Genomic DNA, 12427 nt, shown 5'->3' on the forward strand with positions numbered 1-12427 from the left:
ATCCACCTCCACCACCGTCGCCGGCAGCCCATTCCACGCACTCACCACTCTCTTCATAAAAAATTTACCCCTGACATCTCCTCTGTATCTACTCCCAAGCACCTTAAACCTGTGTCCTCTTGTGGCAACCATTTCAGCCCTGGGGAAAAGCCTCTGACTAGCCACACGATCAATGCCTCTCATTATCTTGTACACCTCTATCAGGTCACCTCTCATCCTCCGTCGCTCCAAGGAGAAAAGGCCGAGTTCACTTAACCTATTCTCATAAGGCATGCTCCCCAATCCAGGCAACATCCTTGTAAATCTCCTCTGCACCCTTTCTATGGTTTCCACATCCTTCCTGTAGTGAGGCGACCAGAACTGAGCACAGTGCACCCAGTGGGGTCTGTCCAGGGTCCTATGTAGCTGCAATATTACCTCTTGGCTCCTAAATTCAATTCCACGATTGATGAAGGCCAATACACCATACGCCTTCTTAACCACTCTGGAAGTGAGGCTGTATTGGGAGTTAGATTGTCCCTGGGAGTGAGATTGTCCCTGGCATAGACCTGTTGGGAACGAGACTGTATCATCAGTGAGTCTATATTGTTGACCTGGCTGAGACCCACTCGTGCCAATGCCAAAAGATGTGACCATCAAACATCCCACTGTTGTATTTTCCCAGGGCCGACCAGGATCACCGGGGCAGAGAGGCCCCCAGGGACCCCAAGGACCCCGCGGCCGACAGGGAGAGGCTGGACACAAGGGATCGAAAGGGGACCGGGGTGAGGAGGGGTTTCCAGGACCACCTGGAGACAAGGTGAGTGAGAAGTACCTGACCAGCACAGGGGAGCCTCGGCAAAATCGCAGTGACGTCGAAGTGTGGCTCGTGCTCTCACGGGCCGGGGGGTGGGGGGGGGGCGCGTTCCTTCAGGGGGTGGGACATCTGGGGAGGGAGTGGGTGCTGCCCAAAAATAAGACTTTGAACGTGGATCATTTATCTGTGACGTCTCGTCCACCAGCTTCAAGAGCAGTTGTTAGCCTACAGCGGTCAAGCTTCTGAGCGGTCAGGGTGACATTTATCCCCAGGGTGCCCAATGGTATTGAAGCACCTCTGTGTTACCCCTGTGTTCTTTACCCACAGCCCCCCTGAACACTAGTAGGCAGTCAGCCCAGGTGGAACCATCTGCTGCCCATCCCCAAGGCCCACGGATCTTAGCCAGTTAACTCGGGACATCCTCGTCCCTCCCCGCTGGGTGCCCTGTGATGCCTCGGACACTAATCAGCATGGTTGTGATCGCAGTGTACAATGCCGTCCGGGTAACTGACACTCCCCCTCGTTGAATCTCCAGCCTCGGTGGTGGGGTGGTGGGGGGAGGGTGTTCACAAAGAAGGCGGGCGGTGGAATTTCCTGGAGCAGCGATAACACAGGGTTCTCTAACTCACTCACTCACTCAAGCTAATTATTGTTTTTTTTTAAAACCAAACCAGGGACCAATGGGGGTGCCTGGATTTGCAGGGAATGACGGAATTCCGGTGAGTCACTGATCCGCGGATTGACGGTGCGGCGAGGGCCGGGGAGGGGGGGGGTGGGAGGCCGGGGTATTCTGTGGAGGTTCAAGGGGGAGAGAGGAGGGAAGCAGGGTCCAGGAATGGTGGGTGTGGGTTATGAGGCAGGGTCACAGAATCCAGGGTGGGTTGTAGTAGAAAGCCTACAGCCCTCCCCACACCAGGATGGGAGTGGATGATCCCCCCCCCCACCCCCGGTCCTAACCCCAAAGCTGGGGGCCACTTGCCCGGTTTCTGCTGCTGGACCCCAGGGGAGGGTGAGCGGGGTCAGTGTACTGACAGTAGGAGGGAGGGAGAGTGGGGGTGAGGGGCGTGAAGCAGGGGGAGCGATGGGGTGGGGGGATGGGGAGGGAGGGTGAGTGAGGGTGCGGGAGAGAACGATGGGGAGGATGTGAGGGAGGGGGAGTGTGAGGGTGGTAGGGTGAAGGTGAGGAGGGGTGGGTGAGGGAGGATGGTGGGTAAGGGAGTTTGAGGGAGGGGAAGGAAGTGTCTATTGGTAGGTGGGACCTGGAATGTCTGTCACCGTGTGACTCGGCCGATGCCTCCTGTGTTAAAGGGTCACCCCGGGCAGCCGGGGCCAAGAGGACCTGCCGGACTAGATGGCTGCAATGGGACCAGGGGAGACATGGGCAGACAAGGAATACCGGGCATACCAGCTCTGCCTGGACTACCTGTAAGTACTCCTCACCTGGCCAGGACAGAGAAAAGGCAACCACACAAGCTGGGAAATGCCATTCAGTCTATCGTCCCTGTGAAACAGGCTACAACTCCCTGCCGACTAACCTGCGCCCACCCTGCCTTCTGTAAGGACTCCTAGCTGCTCTCCCACTTCCAGTGTCGATGCCCTGGCAAAGATCACCAGAGCCTCTACTTCCTCAGGAGGAGAATCTTTACAGATGCTGCGCAGACAGAGTGACATTTTGACAGTGGCCACAGGGAGTTGGGGGCACAGCCCAGCACGTCACGGACATCACCCTCCCCTCCACAGATTCGACGATACTTCTGCTGCCTCAGAAAAGCAGCCAACATAATCAAAGACCTCCCCCCCCCCCACCCAGACATTCTCTCTTCCCCGCCTCTCCCACTGGGCAGAATATATCAGAGTCTGAAGGCACGTTCTCAAGGAATGCTTCTATCCGGTTGTTATAACGAGCAGCTCCTTGTACTATAAAACAGACAGCCTCACAGTCCTCCTCGTTACAGCCTTGCACTTTATTGTCGGTCTGCACTGTACTTCCTCTGTAACTGCGTTCAGTTAGTGCTTCATCTCGTTCTGCCTCAGGTCACTGAGCAGTGACTCGAAGTGTTTGGACGGTATGCAGGTTCTTCACATATTATTGTATGTGACAATAATATACCCATTTACCAGTTTAATTTACCAAATGTCTCGGCCACATTCTCTCCAATGACGAGACTTTCTTTCTGAACCGCAGCTCTGTGTGTGTGTGTGTGTGTGTGTGTGTGTGTGTGTGTGTGTGTGTGTGTGTGTGTGTGTGTGTGTGTGTGTGTGTGTGTGTGTGTGTGTGTGTGTGTGTGTGTGTGTGTGTGTGTGTGTGTGTGTGTGTGTGTAGTCTCTCAAAGCTAGACTGGACTGCCAACACAGATGCCTTGTGCAGGAAGGCACAGAGTCGACTGTACTTCCTAAGAAGGTTGGCGTCATTCAATGTCTGTAGTGAGATGCTGAAGATGTTCTATAGGTCAGTTGTGGAGAGTGCCCTCTTCTTTGTGGTGGCGTGTTGGGGAGGAAGCATTAAGAAGAGGGACGCCTCACGTCTTAATAAGCTGGTAAGGAAGGCGGGCTCTGTCGTGGGCAAAGTACTGGAGAGTTAACATCGGTAGCTGAGCGAAGGGCGCTGAGTAGGCTACGGTCAATTATGGATAACTCTGAACATCCTCTACATAGCACCATCCAGAGACAGAGAAGCAGTTTCAGCGACAGGTTACTATCGATGCAATGCTCCTCAGACAGGATGAAGAAGTCAATACTCCCCAATGCCATTAGGCTTTACAATTCTACCGCCAGGACTTAAGAACATTTTAAAAGCTATTATTAATGCTTTTTGAGATAGTGATTTAGATGCATATCATATTTTTTTACTGAGTTAAGTATTGTATGTAATTAGTTTTGCTACAACAAGTGTATGGGACATTGGAAAAAAGTTGAATTTCCCCATGGGGATGAATAAAGTATCTATCTATCTATCTCACACACTCCTCCTGAATGGAGCAGGGACAGGGATCCCCCCACTCTGAGACTGCCACCCCCGCAGCGCCCCCTCCCAATATTTCATCCACTGCAGGTTCCCGCAGGTTTCCACCATCAGACACATCCCCCACCCCATCTTCCATCAGCATTGCAAAAAGGATTGCTCTTTTCACAACTCTTTGGTTTGTTCGTTGATCCCTGCCTGTCACAGCTCATCTAACAGTGCTCACTGCACTTTTGTCGTAGGGACAGCATCAATCCTTTCACCTCTCCCCGTCCCACCGTCCAGGGATACAGTCAGTCCTCCCAGGGCAGCAACGATCGGCTTGCATTTCTTCCCACTCCCCAGGGCACTGGGTTCAGTGCTCACTCTGGGTCTCCTGTACACTGGCACAGTCGAGCTGACACTTGGTGCCCAGTCCATAGGAGGAGCTGCAACTCCCTTAACTTCCCATTCCACTCTGACCAGAACAAAATTAGGCCTTGTGGCCCAGTCTACTCCACCATTCCATCACGGCTAATTTATTTCCCCCCCAACCTCATTCTCCTGCCTTCTCCCCATACCTTTGATGCCCTTCCTAAAAAAGAACCTATTGGGGAGGCATGGTAACGTAGTGGTTAGCACAACCACTATGTGGTTAGTAGCAGCACCCTCCTGCCTCTGCCAGTAAGGAGACGGTATGTTTTCCCCGTGACGATGTGGGTTTCCTCCGGGTGCTCCGGTTTCCTCCCACAGTCCAAAGATGTACCGGTGGGAGGTTAATTGGACATTGTAAATGATCCCGTGATTAGGATAGGATTAAACTGGGGGATTGCTGGTCAGCACGGCTCATAGGGCCACTTCTGTGCTATTCCTAAATCAATAAAAAACCTCCACTTAGATTATACCCAATAACCGTGGCAACGAACTCCATGCTCTGGCTAAAGGAATTCCTCCTCATGTCTGTTCTAAAAGGATGTCCTTCTATTCTGAGACTGTGTCCTCTGGTCCTAGATTTTGTCATTATAGGAAATAATCTTCTCCACTTCCACTCTGTCTAGTCCTTTCAATACTGGGTAGCTTCTAATTCCCCCCATGTTCTTCTAAACTCCAGTGAGTACAGGCCCAGAACTTCTCATATATTAACCCTTTCATTACAGTGGGGTCATTCTCGTGACCCTCTCCAATGCCAGCAAATCCTTTCTTAGATAAGGGGCCCAAAACTGCTCACAATACTCCAAATGCAGTCTGACTACTGCCTAATCAAGCCCCAGCATCACATCTTTGTCCTCTGAAAATAAAGGACATTACATTTGCCTTCCTTACCACTGACTCAACCTGCAAGTTAATCTTCAGGAGATCCTGCATGAGGACTCCCAAGTCCCTTTGCAATGACCTCACAGTCTGCAGTCCCTGTTACAATGAGGCTCAACACAAGCCTGAGGAATAATGCCTTACCTTCTGATGAGACACAATGGAGCCTTCTAGACTCACTCTCCAGCCCTGCGTGTCTCCCTTCTTCTGCATCATCACTGGCCACTTCTGCCTTGCATTGTGTTGCCTGTTTCTCTTCTCTCAGCCGTATAACGTGTCTAACAGCCTCGTGGTTTGTAACACACTACACAAATAGATACCTTAGTCTGCTGAAAAACAAATTTAAAAACTGAATTCTGAAGCAAAAAACAGAAACTGCTGGAAACACTCAACCAGACAGGCAGCATCTGGGAGGGAGGGAGAGTTAGTGTTTCAGATTAGAACTCCGTTCTGAGAACTGGGAAAGGAAGAAAAGAAGTCAATTTTCAGTGGCAGAGAAGGTGGGGGAGGAATGAGAAGAACAAGGAAATATCTGTCTTTGGGTGGGACCATAGGGCCCAGTTAGAAAGTGATGAAACTTCTTTGTCAATGTTACGTTACCCGGCGTTATGTGGAAATGCTGAATAGGTTAGGATATTATTCCTTGGCGCACAGGAGAATGAAGGAGATCTTTAGAGGTATACAAAATTATGAGGTGTATATTGTGCCTATAAAAAGTATCCACCCTCCCTTGGAAGTTTTCATGTTTTATTGTTTTACACCATTGAATCACAGTGGATTTAATTTGGCTTTTTTGACTCTGATCAACAGAAAAAGGCACTTTTGTGTCTAAGTGAAAACAGATTTCTACAGAGTGATCTAAATTAATTACAAATATAAAACACAAAATAATTGATGGCATACGTACTCACCCCCTTCACGTCAGTATTTAGTAGATACAAAGTGCTCTGCAGATGCTGTGGTCAAATCAAGACGTACAAAAAAGCTGGATGAACTCAGCAGGTCGGGCAGCATCCGTTGAAAGAAGAATTCAACGTTTCGGGTCGAGACCCTTCATCAGGACAGTATATGAGATGTTGTTCCTCCAACCGAAGTTTGGCCTCATTTGGCAGTAGTTGGAGGAACAACATCTCATATACCGTCTGGGTAGTCTCCAGCCCCTTGGTATGAACATCGAATTCTCCAACTTCCGGTAATTCCCTCCCTCTCCCTTCGCCCATTCCACCTCTACTCTGTCTCCTCTTCTAGCTGCCTATCACCTCTCATGACTCTGCCTTCTTCTACTACCCATAGTGCTTTCCTCTTAGATTCCTTCTTCACCTCTCTTGCCTATCCCCTCCCTGCTTCCCCTCCCCCACCCCTTGATCTTTCCTCTGATTGGTTTTCCACCCTCCCACCACCTTCTTTATAGGGCCCCTGCCCCATCCTTCTTTAGTCCTGATGAAGGGTCTCGACCCGAAACGTTGACTGCTTCTTTCAACGGATGCTGCCCAACCTGCTGAGTTCATCCAGCTTTTTTGTACGTCAGTATTTAGTAGATGCACTTTTGGCACCAATTACAGCCTTGAGTCTGTGTGGATAGGTCTCAATCAGATTTGCACATCTGGACACTGCAATTTTCCCCCATTGTTCTTTACAAAACTGCTCAAGTTCTGTCAGATTGCATGGGGATCATGAGTGAACAACCCTTTTCAAGTCCAGTCACAAATTCTCAATTGATTGAGGTCTGGACTCTGACTTGGCCACTCCAGGACATTAACTTTGTTGTTTTTAAGCCATTCCAGTGTAGCTTTGGCTTTATGCTGGGGGCCATTGTCTTGCTGAAAAACAGATCGTCTCCCAAGTCACAGTTCTTTTGCAGGCTGCATCAGGTTTTCCTCCAGGATTTCCCTATATTTTGCTGCATTCATTTTACCCTCTACCGTCACAAGCCCTCCAGGGCCTGCTGCAGTGAAGCATCCCCACAGCACGATGCAGCCACCACCATGCTTCACAGTAGGGATGGTGTGTTTTTGATGATGTGCGGTGTTTGGCTCACACCAAACATAGTGTTTAGTCTGATGGCCAAAAAGCTCAATTTTGGTTTCATTGGACCAGATAACCTTCTTCCAGCTGACATCAGAGTCTCCCACATGTCTTCTGGCAAACTCTAACTGAGATTTCATGTGAGTTTTTTTCAGCAGTGACTTTCTCTTTGCCACTCTCCCGTAAAGCTGAGACTGGTGAAGTACTGGGCAACAGTTGTATGCACAGCCTCGCCCATCTCAGCCACGGAAGCTTGTAACTCCTCCAGAGTTGTCATAGGTCTCTGGGTGGCCTCCCTCACCGGTCCCCTTCTTGCACGATCACTCAGTTTTTGAGGACGGACTGCTCCAGGCAGATTTACAGTTGTGCCATATTCTTTCCATTTCTTGATGATTGACTTAACTACTCCAAGGGATAGTCAGTGTCTTGGGAATTTTCTTGTATCCATCGCTTGACTTGTGCTTTTCAATAACCTTTTTGCAGAGTAGCTTGGAGTGTTATTTTGTCTTCATGCTGTAGTTTTTTGCCTGGATACTGACTCACCAACAGTTGGACCTTCCACATACAGGTGTATTGTACTACAATCAGTTGAAACACCTCGAATGCACACAGGGGATCTCCATTTAACTAATTATGTGACTTCTAAAACAGTTGGATGCACCTGTGGTGATTTTTTGTCATATTCAAAGGAGTGACTATGTATGCCATCAATTATTTTGTGTTTTACGTTTGTAATTAATTTAGATCACTTTGTAGAGATCTGTTTTCACTTTGACACAAAAGAGTAATTTCTGTTGATTGGTGTCAAAAACTCCAAATTAAACCCACTGTGATTCAATGTTTTAAAACACTAAAACATGAAAACTTCTGAGGGGGATGGTGGGGGGTGAATATATTTTATATGCTCTGCAGATGGGGTGAGTGCATTCAGGTTTTACCCCCTGAAGTTGGGACAGACTAGAAATAGAGGTCACAGGTTACAGGTGAAAGGAAAAATGTTTAAGGGGAACTCTTCACTCAGGGTGGAACGAGCTGCTGGCAGAGATGATTCAATTGTTATATTGAAGAGAAATTTAGATAGGTATATGGATTAGAGAGGTATGGAGAATCATGGTCTGGATGGGACTAGGTTAGCATGGTTTAGATGGGCTGAGGGGTCTGATTCTGTGCTGTAAGTAAATAATGAGGCTGTGGGCATGCTCAGGAATCAGACAAGACAAAGGGGATAAGCAGAAATGGGCAGTTCTGGTGCAGAGGGAAGGTACGTTACCCAGCTCCAGGGAAATCGAAGGCTGCAGCATACCTAGACGTAAGATGAGTTGTTGTTCCTCAGTCTTGCATTGGGTGTTGATGTAGCCGATGCCACAGTGGAGAGATCAGAGTGGGACGGGGAATCTAGTTTCATGAATCTCAGGGGCAGCCCTGCTGACCGAGTCCAAGTGCTCTGGACAGCAATTACCCAATCTGTGTCTGGTTTCTCCAGTCATGTGATCTGCTGCCTTTCCCATTGGCCATCTGATGCTCTTGACCTATCACCTCCTTCGGCCGACCTCTCCCCTACCCTTCCTGTCACTGAAAGCTACAGTTCTCCCTTTCCCATTTCTGACGAACGATCTCGGAATCGTTGACTTTCCCTGGGCACATCTCTTCCGTTTCCCTGCTGTCTCTCCACAACTCTGTCAGTTCCTGCTAATCCATGGGCTCACTGAGCCTGCTTTCACCAGCCATGTCCCTCCTCCCCACCCTCATCCTCTGGCGGTGCATTTCCAGAAAACCTTCAGCATCTCCCCTTCACTTTGTGTCTGTCTCTGGCACAGTGCGCTACTTATATTGTACCCATATTGTACAAGAGGTGACTGCCCAGAGCTGCACGAGGTGATAGGAGGCACTGATCGAGCGGACAGTTAGAGACTTTACCCCAGGACGGAAATGGCTATTACGAATTGGCCATAATTTTGTGGCAATTTCTTGGAAGGAAGTATAGGGGAGTGTTGGAGGTACTTTTTGTTAACCGTGAGAGTGGTGTGCACGTGGAATGTGCTGCCAGGCTGGTGGTCGAGTCTGATACATTAGAGACTGTTAGACAAGCTTTCGGATGATAGAAAAATGGAAGGCTGTTCAGGGTGGAAAGGTTATATTGCTTTCAGACTAGGTTAAAAGCTCGGCACAACATTGTGGCTCAATTGGAGAGTGTACCTCGTGAATAGGTTGAGTGAACTCAGCCTTTTCTCCTTGGAGCGACGGAGGGTGAGAGGTGACCTGATAGAGGTGTATAAGATGATGAGAGGCATTGACCGTGTGGATAGTCAGAGGCTTTTTCCCAGGGCAGAAATGGCTAGCAAGATGGGGCCACAGTTTTAAGGTGCTTGAAGGTAGGTCTGGGGGGGGATGTCAGGGGTAAGTTTTTCACCTAGAGAGTTGTGGGTGTGTGGAATGCACTGCTGGCGATGGTGATAGAGCTGGATACAATAGGATCTTTTAACAGACTCTTAGGTACACAGAGCTTATTAAAATAGAGGGCTATGAGGTAGGGTAATTCTAGGCAGTTTCTAGAGTGGGTTACATGGTTGGCACAGCATCTGGGGCCGAAGGGCCTGTAATGTGCTTCGATTTCTATGTTCAGTGTTCTAAATCCAGTTAATTAAAGAAGGGAAGGAAATTTAATTCAAACCAAAGAAAAGTTTATGAAGATGATCACATCAGGTGGTTATGTTGGCCCATGTGCGAGTGTGAAGGGTGATGGGATGGGAAGGGTCGGGAGAGTGGGAGATGATGATGGAGAAGGAGGGATGATGGGATGAGGGAGGAGAGGGGAGGGTGATGGGATGAGGGAGGAGAGGGCTGGACAGTGGGACGAGGTAGGAGAGGGGTGGGTGGTGGGAGGAGCGAGGAGAGGAGTGGGAGGTGGCACAGAAGTGTAAGATGTAGGGGATGAGGATGAGGAGTAATGAGGGTGATGGATGGGGTTTGAAGGATATGACGAGTAGGAATGAGGGTGAAATGCAATGGGATGAGAGTGTGAGGTGTGGGGATGAGGAAGGAGTGGTGAGGGATGAGAGAGTGAGGTGTGGGGGTGAGGAAGGAGTGGTGAGGGATGTGGTGGGATGAGAGTGTGAGGTGTGGGGATGAGGAAGGAGTGGTGTGGGATGTGGTGGGATGAGAGTGTGAGGTGTGGGGATGAGGAAGGAGTGGTGAGGGATGTGGTGGGATGAGAGTGTGAGGTGTGGGGATGAGGAAGGAGTGGTGAGGGATGTGGTGGGATGAGAGTGCGAGGTGTGGGGATGAGGAAGGAGTGGTGAGGGATGAGAGTGTGAGGTGTGGGGATGAGGAAGGAGTGGTGAGGGATGAGAGTGTGAGGTGTGGGGATGAGGAAGGAGTGGTGTGGGATGTGGAGGGATGAGAGTGTGAGGTGTGGGGGTGAGGAAGGAGTGGTGTGGAATGAGAGTGTGAGGTGTGGGGGGTGAGGAAGGAGTGGTGAGGGATGTGGTGGGATGAGAGTGTGAGGTGTGGGGATGAGGAAGGAGTGGTGTGGGATGTGGTGGGATGAGAGTGTGAGGTGTGGGGATGAGGAAGGAGTGGTGAGGGATGTGGAGGGATGAGAATGTGAGGTGTGGGGATGAGGAAGGAGTGATGTGGGATGTGGTGGGATGAGAATGTGAGGTGTGGGGATGAGGAAGGAGTGATGTGGGATGTGGTGGGATGAGAGTGTGAGGTGTGGGGATGAGGAAGGAGTGGTGAGGGATGAGGTGGGATGAGAGTGTGAGGTGTGGGGGTGAGGAAGGGGGTGGTGTGGGATGTGGTGGGATGAGAGGGCGAGGTGTGGGGATGAGGAAGGAGTGGTGAGGGATGAGAGTGTGAGGTGTGGGGATGAGGAAGGAGTGGTGAGGGATGTGCTGGGATGAGAGTGTGAGGTGTGGGGGTGAGGAAGGAGTGGTGAGGGATGAGAGTGTGAGGTGTGGGGATGAGGAAGGAGTGGTGAGGGATGAGAGTGTGAGGTGTGGGGATGAGGAAGGAGTGGTGAGGGATGTGCTGGGATGAGAGTGTGAGGTGTGGGGGTGAGGAAGGAGTGGTGTGGGATGTGGAGGGATGAGAGTGTGGTGTGGGGATGAGGAAGGAGTGGTGTGGGATGTGGTGGGATGAGAGTGTGAGGTGTGGGGATGAGGAAGGAGTGGGTGTGGGATGTGGTGGGATGAGAGTGTGAGGTGTGGGGGTGAGGAAGGAGTGGTGAGGGATGAGCGTGTGAGGTGTGGGGGTGAGGAAGGAGTGGTGAGGGATTTGGTGGGATGAGAGTGTGAGGTGTGGGGATGAGGAAGGAGTGGTGAGGGATGAGAGTGTGAGGTGTGGGGTGAGGAAGGAGTGGTGTGGGATGTGGTGGGATGAGAGTGTGAGGTGTGGGGATGAGGAAGGAGTGGTGTGGGATGAGAGTGTGAGGTGTGGGGATGAGGAAGGAGTGGTGAGGGATGTGGTGGGATGAGAGTGTGAGGTGTGGGGATGAGGAAGGAGTGGTGTGGGATGTGGTGGGATGAGAGTGTGAGGTGTGGGGGTGAGGAAGGAGTGGTGAGGGATGTGGTGGGATGAGAGTGTGAGGTGTGGGGATGAGGAAGGAGTGGTGTGGGATGTGGTGGGATGAGAGTGTGAGGTGTGGGGGTGAGGAAGGAGTGGTGAGGGATGAGCGTGTGAGGTGTGGGGGTGAGGAAGGAGTGGTGAGGGATTTGGTGGATGAGAGTGTGAGGTGTGGGGATGAGGAAGGAGTGGTGAGGGATGAGAGTGTGAGGTGTGGGGATGAGGAAGGAGTGGTGAGGGATGTGGTGGGATGAGAGTGTGAGGTGTGGGGATGAGGAAGGAGTGGTGTGGGATGTGGTGGGATGAGAGTGTGAGGTGTGGGGGTGAGGAAGGAGTGGTGAGGGATGTGGTGGATGAGAGTGTGAGGTGTGGGGATGAGGAAGGAGTGGTGAGGGATGTGGTGGGATGAGAGTGTGAGGTGTGGGGTGAGGAAGGAGTGGTGAGGGATGTGGTGGATGAGAGTGTGAGGTGTGGGGGTGAGGAAGGAGTGGTGAGGGATGAGAGTGTGAGGTGTGGGGGTGAGGAAGGAGTGGTGAGGGATGAGAGTGTGAGGTGTGGGGATGAGGAAGGAGTGGTGTGGGATGTGGTGGGGGAGAGTGTGAGGTGTGGGGATGAGGAAGGAGTGGTGTGGGATGAGAGTGTGAGGTGTGGGGATGAGGAAGGAGTGGTGAGGGATGTGGTGGGATGAGAGTGTGAGGTGTGGGGATGAGGAAGGAGTGGTGTGGGATGTGGTGGGATGAGAGTGTGAGGTGTGGGGGTGAGGAAGGAGTGGTGAGGGATGTGGTGGGATG

The 12427-nt window shown here is 50.9% G+C and overlaps 1 protein-coding gene across 1 annotated transcript in view; it reads left to right on the forward strand.

The window, feature by feature from the left end:
• Positions 1 to 670: 670 nt before the first annotated feature.
• Positions 671 to 12427, forward strand: part of LOC140716349 (uncharacterized) — a 90671-nt gene continuing 78914 nt past the window's right edge. Inside the window, exons 1-3 of the mRNA XM_073028998.1 lie at positions 671 to 799; positions 1471 to 1515; positions 2105 to 2221. Coding sequence (XP_072885099.1) covers positions 1477 to 1515; positions 2105 to 2221 — 156 coding nt within the window. The 5' untranslated portion in view covers positions 671 to 799; positions 1471 to 1476. The remainder of the gene's footprint in view (positions 800 to 1470; positions 1516 to 2104; positions 2222 to 12427) is intronic.

The sequence above is a fragment of the Hemitrygon akajei genome, chromosome 2 (assembly GCF_048418815.1).
Source record: "Hemitrygon akajei chromosome 2, sHemAka1.3, whole genome shotgun sequence".
Lineage (NCBI taxonomy): Eukaryota > Metazoa > Chordata > Chondrichthyes > Myliobatiformes > Dasyatidae > Hemitrygon > Hemitrygon akajei.